The 17,427-nt window shown below is 40.5% G+C and overlaps 1 protein-coding gene across 11 annotated transcripts in view; it reads left to right on the top strand.

The window, feature by feature from the left end:
- Positions 1 to 17,427, top strand: part of TJP1 (tight junction protein 1) — a 278,691-nt gene that overhangs the window by 167,040 nt on the left and 94,224 nt on the right. For 6 of the 11 annotated variants that reach the window (XM_072616822.1, XM_072616806.1, XM_072616803.1 and 3 more), the window contains exon 1: positions 5,121 to 5,560. The exons of 3 other annotated variants lie outside the window; for them this stretch is intronic. In XM_072616822.1, coding sequence (XP_072472923.1) covers positions 5,210 to 5,560 — 351 coding nt within the window. In that variant the 5' untranslated portion in view covers positions 5,121 to 5,209. Of the gene's footprint in view, positions 1 to 4,399; positions 4,534 to 4,864; positions 5,011 to 5,120; positions 5,561 to 17,427 lie in introns of those variants that run through there. 2 more of the 11 variants (XM_072616830.1, XM_072616827.1) reach the window with 2 other exon arrangements.

The following is a 17,427-nucleotide window of genomic DNA, read 5'->3' as shown; positions in this document are numbered from 1 at the left end:
AGAAGATAATAGTGCTAGAATCAGATGCGATCCCTGCCCACAAGATACCTTATGATTTCATTCAAAGTTAGAATGTGTGTATTGGGAGTGCAGAAGGTCAATAACACGAAGGTAAAAAAAAGTCCTCAAAAGATAGGGACTGACTTAAGTAGTACAATCAAAGTAGATCTGGCAGCTGACTCTAGCAGCGAGGTCACAAAGCATAATAATGACAAATGAGAGGAAATGGAAGCCAGGCTAGGAAAAAATGAATAGACCTGGCAGAAGGAGTTTCTCCTACAACTTTTCCTGAACTGTTTGAGTTAAGAGTTGGGCATAGAAGATAGCTTTTCATTCACCACTGTGCCATGGGTGATACATTGGGATGTGGTAGAAAGAACACTGAACATGGAGGCAAGAAACCTGGGTGTGGGTCTCTGATAATTAGCTTTACCGAATGCTTTACTGAATCTTCTGCACAAAATGCACATTCTTTTTGGGCAGTTATCTTGGTGAGTTGGAGGGAGGCAATTTGCATCCCTGTTTCCCAGGGTTCAGATAATCTCCTTAGTACTAATGTTCACTTAAGAAATAAACATAGGACTTGGGTAGATACTTTTAGTAACATATTAAGCCTCTAAGGTCTGTGGGAAGATGAGGAATATGTGGGAAAGATTGGGAAGAACAGGGCTTCACCTCACTTGCTATTTCACTTTAATGATATTGAATTTTGTTAGTGGCCCTGATTGGGAATTGTATTAGGAAACAGGAGGCAGAAGACTTAGTTTCAAGTATGTGTGGAACAGAGGGCTTGGAGCTTAGATGGGACATTTCTTTGCAACTAATAACTTTGATTGAATTAAACAAAAACATTTTTAAAACCTTCAGCTTCAAGGAGTGTTTTTCAGTCTGTTGATGTTAATATATGGACCTATAAATGTTACTTTTCATAGTCTAGTTCTAACTGTATGTTGGGATAGGGCATGTAGGTGAATGAACAATGAAAAAAAATTTCTTTTTAGCACATTTTATGTGCAGGCCCTGTGCTAAGGGTTTGGGGATGCCAACACCAACGTGCTAACATTTATATAGCACTTTAAGGCTTGCAAAGTACTTTACAAATATTGTCTCATTTTATCTTCACAATTCTGGGAGGGTAATGCTATTTATTTTTCCCATCTTACAGATGAAGAAATTGATTCCTCTAGAGGTTAAGTGATTTGCTTAGGGTCACAGAGCTAATATGCTGGCCTTCCTGACTATAGGTCCAGCGCTATCTATGGGGACACTAGCTAGGGATCTACAAAATACTAGTGTCAGGCTGTTAGGGAGTGTATATATGAGAGGGGTGGTCAAGAAAGGGAGTGTCTGAGAATTAATGAGATGGTGAGTTGATCAGTCAATTCATAGCCCACTCTAGGAATAATGTTAGTGTGATAATATCTGAGTTGATTACTGAATTTAGAGCCAGAGGTGAATGGATAGTAACAAATCTGAGCAGAAGGCTGGAGGGGAGATGAAGTATAATTGGATTTGGAAGTTTGGGCAGGACTAGATATAGTAGGCTAGCTGAGTTTGTGCTGCCCACTCACTAGTCAATATAGCTAGGCCTCAGAGTTGGAATTCCAAAGATAAGCGAATAAATTTCCTGTGGGCCAGGGGAAATTTTTTTTCTGGATGTCTAGTCCAGATGTACTGATCCAAATGGAGAGAAATACTAGAAGAGAAGATGACAAGATGGATAAGGGTGGGAGGCTAGAAGGGATGTGAAGCATGGTCCATGATAGTGTACAACATTTTATCATATTTTCCATGGAAATTGCTCTCCAAATTTCCTTACAGATGCTTTGTAACTGTAAGGTACCATAGCTGCCATGCTTTTTCCCACTTCTGGGCATGAAAACCACTGTACTTTGGGTCATTAGGACCTAAAGAATGTCCAGCACCTTAGAGAGTTCACTCCCTACTTTTAGTTAATTTCCAAGTCATATAGAAGACATCACCATGATATCTGTTGAACCATTATTTTTTCTATTGCCATTGTCCCCATCCCTTATTTCACGCCCTCACTACTATTAGTAGAATGTAAATTCCTTGAGGGCAGGGAATGTTTGTTAATCTTTTCTTTGCCTCCCTAGCACCTGGTACTGTGCCTAGTACTTAGTAATTGCTGAATAAATCCTTATTTGAATTGAAATCCCCCCCCCTCCCCCCCCCCCCCCGACTATTGCAGAAATGGCCTCTTAACTAGTCTCTTTTCCCTCTGCTACATTCTACTAATTGTTGAGAGATTAATATCCCTAAAGCACAATTTAGGTTCTTGCTCAAAAAATTTTAATGGCTCCCTATGGTCTATAGGCTAAAGCTCAAACTCCTCAACCTGGCATTCAAGGCTCTCCAGTATCATTCCAGCCTTGCCTTCCACTATTCCTTAAATAAAGCAGCTAAGAGATAATTGTTTCCTGAACCTGCTCCTTCCTACCCTTTCCAGTTACTTGGTTCTTATTGTTCTCTTTGCTTGGAATGCTTCACTCCCCCTCCCCCATCTCTTTAAGATCTAGATTAAATGTACCGCCTCTTTCATGAAGCATCTCCTAATTCCTCCAGTTCGATATTATCTTACCTTCTCTTATTCCAAACCCCATAGCACTTGACATACTCTGTTTTGCACTCTTTTTATTTGCATATTTGCCTTATCTGCGTCCCTGCTCCCCCAACTCATCTTCATGGGCCACCTCAAAGCACAGTTCCTTATACACAGGAGGCACTCAGTCAGTCAGTCAATAAATGTTTATTAAGTGCCTCCTGTGCTAGGCACTTGCACTAACTGCTGGGAATACACAGAAAGGGCAAAAGGCCTGCCCTAGGAGCTCACAATTTAATAACTAAAGAAATATGTACGAATAAGATATTGACCAGACAAATGAGTAATTAAGAGAGGAAAAATACTAGAAGTTTCCTGTAGAAGATGGGATTTTAGTTGGGACTTAAAGGAAGAGAAGAGGAGGGAGAGCATTCCAGGCATGGGGGACAGTCACAGAAAATTCAGACCTGAGAGATGGAGAGTCTTTCTTCTGGAACAGCAGGGAGGCCAGGGTATGGGATTGAAGAGTATGTGTTGGGAGAAATAGGGAGGAATCCTGGAAGCATAGGGAGCTACCCAGTTGGGGGCTGATATGGTCAGACCTACCCTTTGGTAAAATCATTTTGGTAACATTGGAGGATGGACCAGAGTGGGGAGAGACTTGAGGCAGGCTGACTTACTAGCAGGTTATAGCAATAGTCCAGGAGTGAGATGATAATGGACTGCACCAGAGTGGTTGCAGTGTTGGAAGAGACAAGGTGGCCTGATGGAGGTGTGTTGCAAAGATGAAACTGACAAGCCTTGGCAACAGACTGAATACTGGATACTATTCATGAAATGTGTATTATTTTTCTGTAGCCTTGCCATTATAACAGAACTGTAAACAAAACTTATTTCACTGTGCTCCTTATAAACCCCCATCTATCTTGTTTTCTATCCCTTCTCCCCAATAAATGATTTTCCTTTACTGTCACCAGCATGAATTATATTGTCATTAGCATGAGTTATATATACATGGGAAAAGCTCCTATTGGGAAAAGCTGTGGGAACCTTCAATGGAATTCTGCTCTTTATTGGTCTTGGAACTATGAGATCAGTTTTGGAGCTGGAAATGACTTCAGGGGTCATTTAGTCCAATCTTCGCATTTTTTCAGTTGAGGAGACAAGGAGAGGTTGAATTGACTTCGACTTATTAGAGTTTGCCTCCTTATGGCAAAATTAGTTGCAAAGAGGTGTCAGGTTTGATATACAGAAAAACTTCCTAACAAGTGGATCTGTTCTAAAGTGGAATGAACTGTCTTTCTAGGGAGCGTCAAGGTAAAATCTGAGGGACTACTTGTTTGGGTGTATTGTAAAGTACAGCATTCTTACACGTGGCCCCGCTATATCGGGGAGAAAAAGGAATTTTTCACTTTTAAACATGCAAACCCATGCACACTTTTGGTTAGTAGGGGAAAAATATGGGGATCCATTCCCCACCTAGAGAGTAAAGCCTCGAAGCTGGCTCCCTGTTTTGGTAGTGACCGGGGGGTGGGGTGGGGGTGGGGGTGAGACACGGCGGGGGGTGGTCTTGTGGTCCCTGCCTCCAGAGCCTTCTCGGACTGTCTGTATTTTGCTTAAACAAGAACAATAGCCCAGCTTCCAGGCGGGCGGTAGTTCCAAGTTCTGAGTACCTTGGACGAGCCCCAACTCTGCTTCCTTCCGTGCAGCCACATTCCTGAAGGGTTCCAGGCGTGCCTAGAACCCCGGGCTCCCCACGACTCTCCTTCGCTCTCCCCGCCCCCAGAAACGCCTCCGTGGCTCGGGCCCGAGGGCTGGGCATGCTCAGTAAGCAAGGGCAGATGTGAGCGCCGCTGGCCGGCCTGGGCTTCCTCGGCTCCGGCTTCTTGCGGCGCCCCAGTCCCTTTTCCTCCCGCCGGGGAGACTGTTGGAGCGGGGCTCGGGGGGCCCCTCCAGAGCCAGAGAAGGAGGTAACTCCCGGGGGCGTGCGGCCTGGGTCCGAATCTTCTCCGCCGCGGTCTCGGCTGGACGGGGCGTGAGCGACGAGGCCGGCCTTGCCCCAGCTGGCATGGCGCCGGTTGCCGGGAGAGACGGGTGGTAGCTGGGGCAGAGGAAGGAGCCCGGGGTCGCCCCGGCCCCGGCCGTCCCTCAGAACCCATCTCGGTTCCCGGCTTCCCCCGCCCGGGAGGCCCCGGGCCGAGCGGCCGCCGCCGAACGACTCCGGGACTTTTGTCCAAGTTGAATCCCCTCCCCCTGGGCCGGGCCTGCGCCGCCGGCCCCCGCCCCCGGGCCCGCTCGCTCGCTAGCTCCCGGGAGATGTTTATTTGGGCAGCGGCGTGAGAGGAGCGAGCGGCGGCGGCGGAGCTGGAGCTTCTGCCTTAGCGTGAGGAGCCTCGCCCGGCGCGGGAGAGACGCACAAAATGTCCGCCAGAGCCGCGGCTGCCAAGGTGAGAGGCCGTGGGGCCGGCGCGGGCGCGAGCGAGGCCGGGGTCGGGGCAGGGCCCGGAGCCCGGCCAGCGAGGGCGGGGGAGGCTCCCACGGCTCGCTCCCTTCTTCCCCCGTCGCCCACTGGCCGGCCGCGTCTGGGAGCGTCTCTGTGGGGGGCAGAGCCCCGGGCGGGACGAGGACCCGGCGGCGGCGGCCAGAATGTGGAGGTGCTGGCACGTCTTCACCGAAGGGACCTCCCACCTGTTGACTCTGGCGGGCTCGCGCCGGGATGGCCCCCCGACCCCCTCGGGCCGGCTCCTGCGGGGGCGCCGACCCCGCTATCCTCCCCCGACCCGGGGCCAGGTGAGCGGGGCGCCGGGCCGAGGCCCCGCCCCGGGAGTGGCCCGACTTTTAGCCCCGAGCCAGAGGGAGGGGCCCGGCCCGGGGCGGGGGGGCGACCGCGCGGGCCCCGCCGGACGGAGCCCTGTGACGACCCACCCGGGGATCGATCTTCCGGCCCAGGCGGAGGCGGCGGAGGAGAAGAAATACCGGCCGGGGGAGTCGGCGAAGGTGACAGGAGGGCAGGCTTGTTGGGTGGGGCCGCTGTGGGCGACGCCGAGGCAGGTGCATCCTCCGGGGGGCGGGAGGGGGAGCCGGGCGGGCCCCGCCGCGCTGGAAGCGCGTTCCGCTCCCCGGTGAAACCGGCTGGTTTCGGTCTGATGTCACCGATTGCGGTATGCGCTCCCTCGCTCGGCCGCGATAAGGCTCCGGACCGACCCGCCGGGACCGCCCTGGGCCAGCGAGCCGGCGCCGCCTCGGCCGCCGAGAGTTTCCCCGACTTAGCGCCTGCAGTTTTCACTTTAAAACTTGGCTGTGGCCGAGGGCCGAGCTCGGAGAGCCGAGCGTCTGTGTTAGGAAAGCCCTGCCCACGAGCGCTTCCCCTGCGGCTCTTTCCGTACGCTGTGTCTTGAGAAGTAAATGTAACTTTGACAAAGATTTCGAAACTCTAAAGTGAGTTTAGTAAGTTAATTCAGTTGGTTTCTGTGAGCGGCGCTGAAAGCTTCCCCTTTCTCCCTGCATTCGAAGCCCTGAGGCTTGAAACCAGTTAAGTTTTTCTTTATTGGAAGAGAACACATGTTCCTACATGGGGACTCCTTGGAGGCCGGCTGGCCTTCGCCCTGGACCTGCGGTTTGGAAAGTGTTATTTTGTAGCGAATACTGGTTACTAAAAAGAGCGAGCAGACTGACTTGGAAAGAAACGTGCGGACCACTTGATGAAGAATGTAACCCCCCCAGCTGCGCAACAGTGAAGTAGCATCTCAGAGCAGTTTGTCACTGAACTCCGAGTGCTTGGTTTACCTTTTCCTATCAGAAGGAGGAAAAAAATATTGTCCTTGACACAGAATACTACTTGTGAGCAGCGGAGAAGTAAACGGGAAATTAAATAATACTGGAATTTTTGTGGTAGATTTTCAGTAGTCTTAGACTAGGAAATGTTTTCTTTGGGAGAAGAGAATGAGGAATCCTTTTTCTTACGTTTGTGGTCTTTTTGTGGATATGATGTATCGAAAAATAGGGCTGAGTATGCTTATACTGCCTATATTCATGATGAACATTATAATTTGGTGAGGCCCCTTTTTTGCAAATACCGTGGAATATATGTAACTGATTTTGACCTTAGTTTCCCTAACCTTAACAATACTTACATTTACAATATCTTTTTGTTTGTTTATTTAAAAAATATGAACATACCTGTTAAGAGAAATACTTTAACAAAGATTTTATTGAGGTTTTCTTAGCACTGACCTCACCGGATTTTTGTGAGCATAAAATAAGATAATCTTATGTAGTCCTTTAAATGTTAGGTGGTATTATTATTATTGAGAAGCCTTCGTTTTAAGTTTTCTAGTACAGCATACTGAGCCTCAATCACTAGAGATTTGATGTACCGTTTCTGCAAATTCTGAATCAAGGGCTTTTTAAGATCCTTGACTCTTTTCTCTAATTTATTGGAAAGGTTTCAGTCTCTGGGGTATTTGGGGAGAAGAGGAAAGTGTATTATTTTATATTTGTTCCTTTTTATCTGGCACTGCAAACTTAATTTTGACCGTGGTTGTACTCAGTGCAGAATAGGAAAAACAATAAAGTGATACTCTTCATTACCAAAGAACTATTTGAGAACTGAAGATAAGGCGTACACATGGGAAATCCCTTTTAGTGGTTTGTTTATAACTCTTTAAATCACCAGAGACTGCAGAAGGAATCTTTTTGAAACTGGCATCCAGGTTTTTGAGCTCCTTTGCCCTAGAGGGAGCAGTGGAATTTAATTTGAAATTTGGGCATTAAATGTGCTTATAAAATTTTACTGTGTATTTTTAGGCACAGTTTTCCATATGTGTTGTTGGAGACTTTTCTTTTTCCTGTCATGAATGACAATAATAGTGCAAATTGTTGAAAAAAATCAAAACATAGTATTTTATACACACACACACACACACAATATGTACATATATCTACATCTAGCTTATCAAATGAGGTACAGCTCTATTTTAGCAATGGCACAGCACAGTTTCATAATTATGATGTGCCAGCTACTTATTCATAAGACACTGTTAAAGAGATGATTGACTTTTGTTCTTTTAGGTCTGGGTTTCTTTGTGAACAAATATAATGAGGTGGTTAAGATTTTCAATCAGTCAAGTAATTGAGGGTATACTATTAAAAATTCACCTTGTTTCTGAAAAAACTTCGATCAAAGTTCTTCAATTTATGTTCTATTAAGAAATCTAGAGTGTGAAAGCTAAACTTATCAATTATAAATTGGTAATACTACTTATGGTAATTGCTTTCCTTCTTGATCTCTGAATTTGCTAAGTTATGTGGTGGAACAGGGCTCATTAATGTGGGCTGAAAACTTTTGTTTCAAAGCTTTATATATTTTCATTTTGAAAACTCAGGCATAATGCAGGTTCTTTTTTAGGTTGCTTTTAAAAGTTGTTTAAGAAAGCCTTGTTTTGTTGTTGTTGTTTTTTTTTTTTACTACATACTGCTCATCAGTGAATTATAACACAGTAATTCTCTAAACAAACAAAAAAATAACCACACTGCTGTGTAAGTAATGAGATTGAAATTGATCTCTTGTTCTGAGGTCTATAATACAGGGTGCATTACTATTTCTTGTCCAGTTGGCAGGAAAAAGATTTTAGTGGTTTCACTCTTTTTTTTTTTTTTTAACCCCCATACCCTGGAAACAATGCGACAGTCCTAACTCTTAGCTGCTCTTTAATTTTCTATTTAGAGAAGTACTAAAGTAAACCTCTTAGGCCATGTGGCATATTGTGAAGAGTACCAGACTTTGATTAACAGACTAGTCTCTGGTATTTACTGTGTAACCTTTCAATGATCACTTCATCTTTTGGAGTCTCAGTTTCCTTATCTGTAAAATTAATTGACAATATCTACCTTTGTGAATCTAAAGAGTCAATGAATTTAGTATCTTCTATTACAACAAAATAAACTTTAGTCTGACGACGTGTACAAGACATAAACTAGATATGCTGTTAATGTCTTTTCTTCCAGAGACCTTTAAGGAGACTCTAAAATGGCATAGTATTTTGTAACAGCAAATGGCAACTTATATTGGTAGCTAAAAAAAATCATTGGGAAGTTTAAGAATCTTTGATTATATATTGAAGATTGATATTTAAAAGATGTCTTTTATATCTAAAACATACACCAGAGTACCTAGTACAGTACCTGTAATTTAAAAATATTCTGTGACGAATTGGGATTGAAAACTATATCATGGAAAGACAACTTATGCAGAAAAGTCACTTGAGTTTTATATCCTTTAGTCTTACCATAAAAGATCTTAGAATGATCTCTTTCAAGAATTTGAAAATAAATTTACCTCAAAATGATTGTAAAATGTTCACATGCAGTATATTTTAAGCCAACTACTGAGGTGAAAAGAGGGCTTTTGCTGTTTTTGACCTAAAGGTCTTAATTTATTTATAGTACAGAATAGTGGGTTCAAGTTGCTTCTTTCCAGGTTAGCTAGGTGCTTTGTTTCTAAGTTGTTCTGCAGTCTATAAATTCTTAATAACAGGAGGGGCATGTTTGTAAAAGCAGGGAATCTCTCCTAGAAATGAACTAAAGGAGCCCTATGAAATCAGCTGTGAAACTTAGGGTACCCCTTTACAATTTTAAAAGAACAGGGATACTTAAACTAGCTTATATAATGGCAGTATTTTTTGAAATAGTACTTTGTGTTAATTTATTTTTTAAAATTCCTTTTTGTAAGTATTGAGCTATGAACTTTGAACTACTGTATAGGAATGCCAACTAAAAAAAAGTTCCTCTATTGTAGCTGACCCTACTGTATATTACAAGAGAAGATTAATGTAGTTTGGTATTGGTAGAATACATAGAAGACTGTATGATGAATAAAAATGATAGGGGACATTTATCAGTGTCTGTTGTAGTAGGAAGAACATATTTTGTGTAACTGTTCGAGTAACTTTTACTGCCCTTGTGACCTTACTTTCCTCATCTGTAAATTGAGGTGAGACTCCATGATTCCTAAGATCTCTTTCTGTGCTCAGATAGGAAGAATGGAAAAACAGCAGGTTATGTTATTTTCATTCAATATTAGGGGTACTATGGTAAGCCTTGGATGCAAAAAAGGAGCTTGCATTCTATATGGCATTATGTCTGTGTGACTATTAGCCATATCAAAATTAGCTTTTATTTTGTCTTTGTAATTTAAAAAATATTCTCGTTCTTTACACCTGATCCCTTCCTACTTTTTCTGTTGTTCTTATGCTTTCCTCCCTCCACATACTCCTCCCCTCATCCAATGACATTGGCCTCCTTGCTGTTTCTCCCAGATGCAAGACACTCCATCTCCTGAATCTGGGCATTTTCAGTGGCCATCTTGAGTGACCTGGACTTGTTTCCCTTTTTGTCTGCCTTCTGACCAACTTCCCTGACCTTCTTCAAGTCTCAGTTAAAGTTCCGCCTTCTCCAGAAGCCTTTTGCCCATCTTCTCTCTTTACTCTTAGTGCTTTCCCACTGAGATCCTCTCCATTTCATCCTGTTTATGTCTTGTATTGCTCCTGCATTAGAGGGTGAGCTTCTTGAGAACAAGGATTGTTTTTGCCTTTTTTTATATCCCCGTAGCTTAGCACAGTGCCTTTCACATAGTAGGCATTTAATGTTTGTTAACTTGACATTGAAAATGGTCTTTTTAGAAGTAGCCTATATTCCTAAAACTTAGCTACTTAATGAATTTGTGATACGGGTTTTTCTCTCAACCAGTGCAGATTGTAGCTATGCATACTTTCTCATCCTATGTTACTTAAATCCTCCATAGAGGTTCTACCTTGTTTCTATTTAGGGTGAAAAGTTTTATCAGTCAATCAGATCATAACTATTTATTCAGGGAGGTCATGGAAATACAAGTACAAAAAATGAAACAATCGCATCCCGAGGAACTCCCTCTTGAAGTTCCTGTATAGGCATATGCAGAATAAATTAAAAAGGAACTTTTAACTACTACAAAGTAGTTAAATACGAGGTATATTTGGGATAGAGGATACTAAGTTTGAGGGTAATCAGGAAAAGCTTCATGCCGATGGGTTTGAGCAACATTTTGAAGGAAGAAAAGAATTCAGTGAGTCAGAGACAAGAAGGGGAATACATCCCAGGTATAGGGAGCGGCCAATACAGGGAACATGGAGGGGAGGGAAGGTGAGAGACAGAGAGAGCCCAAGCCGGAGCCTGTTTGGCTAAGGCTTTAAGTGCAAGGAGAGAAAACGATATATAATGAAACTAGAGTGAGGATAGGGCGAGATTGTGAAGATCTTTAAAAGCTAAATAGAGAAATTAATACTTTCTTGTAAAAGTGCCATTGGAGTTTGAGTAGAGTTGTGACTGGTCACTTCTGCACTTAAAGAAAATCACTTGGGCCCTAGTATGGAGGATGGACTTGAAATAGGGAGAGAATTAAGGCAGAGAGACCTGTTAGAGACTGTTGCAGTAATCTGGGTGAGAGTGATGAAAGCTCTTCACTAAGCTGGTAGCTATGTGAGTAGACAGAAGGGATGAGATGTGAAGATAGAATCTGGTAACTGATTGGATACGTGAGATGAGGGAGGAGAAGTTGAGGAAAACTCTGAAGTTGGGAGTTTGGGAGATGAGAAGGATGAATGGGATGGTGTTGCCATCAGAAAGTTTGGAAGAAGGGAGGATTTAAAGGAAGATCAAATGGAGGAGAAGGATTAGAAGTCCCTGAGAATGAGGGATGAAACATAAGGAGAGGTGTAACGATAAGTTAAGGTCAGATGGGGAAGCTGGGGTTTTTAGTCAGAGAAATGGAACACTTGTGCTTAATTAATTGCAAGATCTAGTGTGTAGCCATTCATGTGTGTGGCTGAGGTAGAGTGAAAGATTAGGTCATGGGATTTTAGAAAGCTAAGGAACTGGAAGTCTGAAGCAGCATCTATATCTTATGTTGAAGTCTCCTATTATAAGGATAGGAGTTGGGTAGGAGAAAAAGACAGTGGATTAACCAAGTGCTTCTTGAGAAAAGGAGAACGACCTCTGGGTCATTGTTAATAATGAAGGTAAAGTGAATCGGGTTTTTAAAAGTTTTATTGATTACTTTTGTTGTCATTTCAGGTGTACCATAACCCTCCCCTGCCAAGTGAATGTTCCTTTATGACAAAGAAAAAAGTTGAGCAAAGCCAACTGACTATTCTTTGCATTGCCCATCTGACATCCTCTTTCAGTGTTTTATCCCCATCCTCCTGTCTGCAGCTAAAGGAGAGAGGTATATTTCCTCATCTTTTTTTGCTTGGTCCAAGATTAGCTGTTATAATTACATCATTCAACTTCCTTTATTGTTCTTTTCCCTTTTGTTGTTTTATTCATTTTGTGTTTTATTTTCCTGGTTCTGCGAATTTCACTATATCATACAAGTCTTATTTTTTTTACAGTGCAATAATTACATTGTCCAGTGTTTCCGATGAATGAGCATCTGTTCCTAATTGTTGGTAATAAGAGTTAAAGATGAGCATATTATTTGGAGAAAATAAGTGGTTAACATTAATATAATTTTAGTACATAATTTTAAGCTTCAGGAGAATACTAATAAATGTAAATGAGAAAGAATTGTCTGTATAAACTGACATTTTATGTCCACCATCATGGAAGATGGTGGATGTTAGTTGCTATCCTAAGTACCACTAAGATCTATAACATTTTTTTTTGTTTGAATTTTATCTGTTAAAAATTTGTCCTTGGATTACTTTCTGTGTGATCATTATAGTAGTTTTTCTAGCATTTCTAGATTGCCTCTCCTCCTCCAAAGGTTCAAGAAGGTAATATTTTGTATTGATCCCCTATGATTTATTGGTCTCCAAAGTTTAATACCAGTATCTTTTTTGAGACAGGAATGTTTGAGACAAGCACTGTCATCAGAATTTTTTTTTTAATATGTCTTTTGCTAGTATGCTGTTAGGAATGACAGAGCTTTCTCGGTCTACCATGTGGCAGAATGCTATAATCCCTTGCCCTTCTTTTTTCTTTGATTAGCTGAGTTGGCAAAAAATAGTCTGAATCTTTGCTTTTGTCAGGCAAGTGAGACTTGATGCTGAGAACCAAATGGCAAGTTGCCAAATTGGCCAATGGGAAAAAATGCAGGGTTAGTCAGCTTGTGGCTTTAGGTAGATTACTGTTGTGTTTTTAGATTTTTGTGTTCTAATGATAAGAGTAAGGATGTTTTATTCATTTAACTGACATTTTTGAGTGTCTGCTATGTTTAAGGTATTGATTGAGAAAGTTAATGCAGTTGCTGAAATTCTGTTTCTGCTTGTGAACTGAATTCAGATTTCTTGGAAGATATGAGTAGTTTGTAAACTAGGAAAAAATGTCCCTCTCTCAAGCAGTAAGTGAGCTTCCGTTGCAAAGGAGCGAGTAAATACTTTTGAGTTCCTGCAGAAATAGGAATTGTTTTATTACTAAAATAAAAAAAAGTTTTAACCTACTAACTTAGTAGAATTTTAAAACAGATAAATGGAATTGGGGTTCTTGAAATGGTTTAAATTTGAAAGTCCTTTATTCTTGAGGGCAAGGATTAATTTTTTTCTCACCTTTATATCACCAAGTCTCAAGGCATATTTGATCATTTTATAAATATATCCAAGTAATTTGAGAAAGTTGACTTTTAACAGTAGATTTACTGGAAGAAAAATAAGATCTGAAGTTTAAAATATCAAATAGAAGGGTAAAATATATAGTCTTTTGGCCATCCAGAGCTCTGCTTATTTTATCTGAACTTGACTTGTCACCCCCCTCACCCTCCTACTTTCTCCTGAAAGTGGGATTAGGATAGAGGTGGGAACTAGGCAAAGTCAGAAGAGACAGTAACAGACACTTTAAGTTTACAAATATCCAAATGTTGGTTCTTTAGGTGTATGGCTACATATGCATTTGTTGTACTACAAAAAGGAAAGAAAATACTTAATAGTGTAAGCCAATGGCTACATATATATTTATTGTACTGCAGAAAGAAAAGAAAATACTTAATAGTGTAAGCCAATTCATCAGCAACTCTGACCCATGGACAGGAGACATAAGCTGTCCCCAAGGTAGTACATGAAGCTTTTTCAGTTTGGTACAGTCAGTTAGAATTTGTGCTGTGCTGGCCTTCGAAAACTCGAGGACACCACTGTGCCTTGGTGAAACAACAGAGAATGACTTAAGCAATTAAAAAAATCATTAATTTAAGAATTTTAAAGTGAATACTGTCTTAAATCATTACATTGGCTTACTTCTGTTTGGTTATCCCATCTTTGCCTCTAAGTCAGCATGTCTGAAATAAATATACATTGTTTTTCTCCTCAAAACCTTTTACAGAATTTATTATTAGTCGTACCATGGTTCATTATCTCTCTTGTTTGAAACCTCAGTGCTGTTTTTGACTTTTCTCCTTTACCTTACCCATCGATTGATAATAGTTATGCCGACTCCATAATCAATCAGATTCTTCTCATTGTAGTTCCCTATCAACACAAAGGGTCCCATTTCCACTAGCTTATGGATAGCCCTCCCCTCTCCACTCCATTCTTCCTCTTGCTACCATATTAATCATCTTTCACCATAGATTTGAGTGATTACCACTCTTCTGTTTAAAAATCTTCAGTAGTTCCTCTTTTCCTGACAGTAAAAGGTTAAATTCAGCTGGCATTTGAGTGAAACTTTCTATGATCTTAAGCCTCCTTAACTTATAGCAGGGCTTCTTAAAGTTCATGGACCCCCCAGGTTAAGACCATCTGCTTTATAGTCTTATCTTCTACCACTCACTTTTATTATGTCTTCTTTGAGGTGGCCAAACTGGAGTATGTTCCCCAAGTATACCCCATATCTTCTTATCTCCATCTTCCTTTGCATCTTCTTGTTCCCTTTGCCTGTACTGTATCCCCTTCATCCTCATTTCTATGTCTACTTCTACCTGTTCTTTACAGCCCAACTCAAAGCCTTTACTGATTTCTTTACACAATTAATCTGTAATGATCTTCCTTCCCCTGTATTAACACTTTGCATCTGTCATGCTTTACTGCACACATGAGGTGTAGTGGAAGAACCAATGAACTTGGAGTCAAAAGACCTGACTGACGCTAGACTGGTGATCCTTGGCATGTTAATTAACCTCTGTGGATCTAAGTTTTCTTAGTTACAAAATGAATAATAATAAGAATACTACGTTCACTACTTAATATTGTTATTGTGAGGAAAGTATTTTGTAAACCTTAAACTTTAGCTAAATAAATGTGAGTATTGATTACCCAGTGTTAGAAATTATATTTTATTAAAGCTTTATGATTCCTCTACTAGAATTACATAATATCAGGGGCTAGCTTACCTTTGTATATCTTCCAGTTTCTGGCACAGTGCACTTAAACCTAAGTGTTGAGTAAATACCTATTAAATTGAGTTACTTCTTGGTAGTCCCTGTTCAGCCAGTACCACTTCCAGTAGCTTGATATGTAGGAGTGCTGTATGGATAAGGTGCCCTTTGAACTGTGTCCAGTAAAATCAGGTGTTTACTTTTAAGGTTAAAATAATTATATAAAAATATATAAATAATATATATATATATAAATTTTAAAATTATGTATAAAAAATTTTACAGAATCATGACTTAAGAAATGTAGAGAAATTTAGTAGCAGTGGTAATTTGCTGACCCATCTCATCTCTTAAACTGTAATTCTTGTTGGTAACTAAATTTAGTGTCACTGTGGTAGTAGTTGCTTTGAAGAACATCAGAGAAGCAGAAGAAATGATACTTACTTTGAAGGGGCATAGAATCCAGTTGAGAAAAGTTAGATACGTATTAAATAACTGGAAAACATAAATTCTTGGATTGTGGTATAGATTTTATAATACATGAAATTGATTTGAAATTCTGGAATACTGTTTCCCCATGTCACGTTGCCCACACTAACTCTTTGTAGACTTCTCAAATCTATTCTTTATTGTAGATGTGGTGAGTTTTCTTCAGCTTTTACTTCCTCACGTTTTCAGCCCTCTTTATCCATCTTTGATCTCTTCTTAGAGGAAAATGGATCTAACTCTTCATTTTTCCGTTCCACCTAAGTCTCCTGGTTTTTTTCTGCCTTGTTTATTAGTAAATCATCACCATTCTGACTTTTCTCTCTTCTGAATATACAATCTAATGTGAATTAAGGGCTTCCTTCCTGTAAGTTAAAGGCACTGTGCTAGGAATTGGGTATACAAAGATAAAACTAAGTTTTCCCTTCTGATTCCTTCCCTGCTGCCTAGAAAACATAGGCAGGTATTTTTTTTAGCCTTTGTTATTTCTCATTTTCTTTTTTTTATCAGTTTTGCCCGTTTGGTTGCTGTGAGGTAGAACTTTTTAAAAAGTTGCTTTAACTTACATTTCCCTAATTATTAGTTATTGTAGTATTTTTTTCATTTGAATAGTGATATCTTGGGTTTCTTCTTTAGAAAACTTCCTGTTTATATCCTTTGATTATCTTTTAGAGGATGAGTGGATCTTACTATAAATTTCAGTCTAGTTCTTGTACCTTGCAAATGAGCCCCTTATAAATCTTTTTTTGCAGAAGTTTTCTGTAGATTTCCCTCCCCCAGTTAATCATTTCCCTTCTAGTTTTGTTTTGCAAAAACTTTTAAAATTCATGTAATAAAAATTATGGATATTTTATGATCTTCTCTATTCTTTATTTTATTATGAATTGTTCTCTTAACCATAGATCTGAAAGATATAACTACTTTTGTTTTAATGCTTATTTTAAAAATTTGTTCCATCACAATTGATTAAATTAGGGAACAGTTTGAGCAAAACACAAATTTCATATTTGCTTAAGCATGATTTCTCCAGTAGCTAGAAGTAGAATACTGCACCACTTCACAATAATTTAAAAACTGCAAACCTTCTGATGTTCACTTTCATAAGCAATTTTCAGGTGCCATATTTATTATATATGTAACTTTTCCAGGAGGAGCTCTGGGCAGAGGTGGACTGATCCTCTGTCAGGCACCCTCATGGCCCTTTCCACCTTAGGCAGTGGTCCCAGCCCTGCCCTCTTGTTCATAGCATTGGATTTTTGTCACTTTAGGCCGTGGAGATCAATTGCAGGCCAAACAGCCCAAGGCTGTGGATGCTGTGATCATTTATTTTAGTATTTATATATTTCTTAACCATTTAACATGCTATAAACTGTGCTATTTTAAGTTGACATCTTTTTATGTCATTGAAGTTTTTGACTATTGTGCCCCTAACCTTATTTTCCCCATAAGCCCTGTGGTCTTCATTTTAGTGTACAGTTTTGCATGGCAGAATATCAGGAAAATATGTCCTGTGATAGAGAACTGAATGTAATTTTTTCCTTCTCTAATTTGTTTATGATGTCACTCTTTATGTCATGTATCTATTTGGAGATTATCTTGGTATTTGGTATGAGATGTGGATCTACGCTGAATTTCTGCCAGATTGCATTGAAGTTTTCCTGCAAATTTTTGTCATATAGTGAGTTCTTACCCCAGTAGCTAAGCTTTTGGGGTTTGTCAAACACTATGCTACTGTTTTTTGTCTACCTAATTTGTTTCACTGATTTCTTATTTTTGTTTAACCAGTATAAAATTATTTTGAGAATTAGTGCTTTGTGTAGTATGTTTTAAAATCTGGTATTGTTAGAATTCTTCCTCCCTCCCTCCCTCCCTCCCTTCTTTCCTTCCTTCCTTCCTTTTCTCCCCTTATTTCTTGTGAGATTCTTGACCTTTAGTTCCCCTAGATGAAACTTGTTATTTTTTTCCCAATTACAGAATTATAATATATAATGTTACTATAGAGTAATCCTTTGGCAGTTTGATTTGGCACTGAATAAATTAA

Source organism: Notamacropus eugenii, chromosome 1, assembly GCF_028372415.1.
Source record: "Notamacropus eugenii isolate mMacEug1 chromosome 1, mMacEug1.pri_v2, whole genome shotgun sequence".
Lineage (NCBI taxonomy): Eukaryota > Metazoa > Chordata > Mammalia > Diprotodontia > Macropodidae > Notamacropus > Notamacropus eugenii.
Note: the sequence above shows the minus strand (reverse complement) of the source record. Positions and strands in the feature narration are given on the sequence as shown.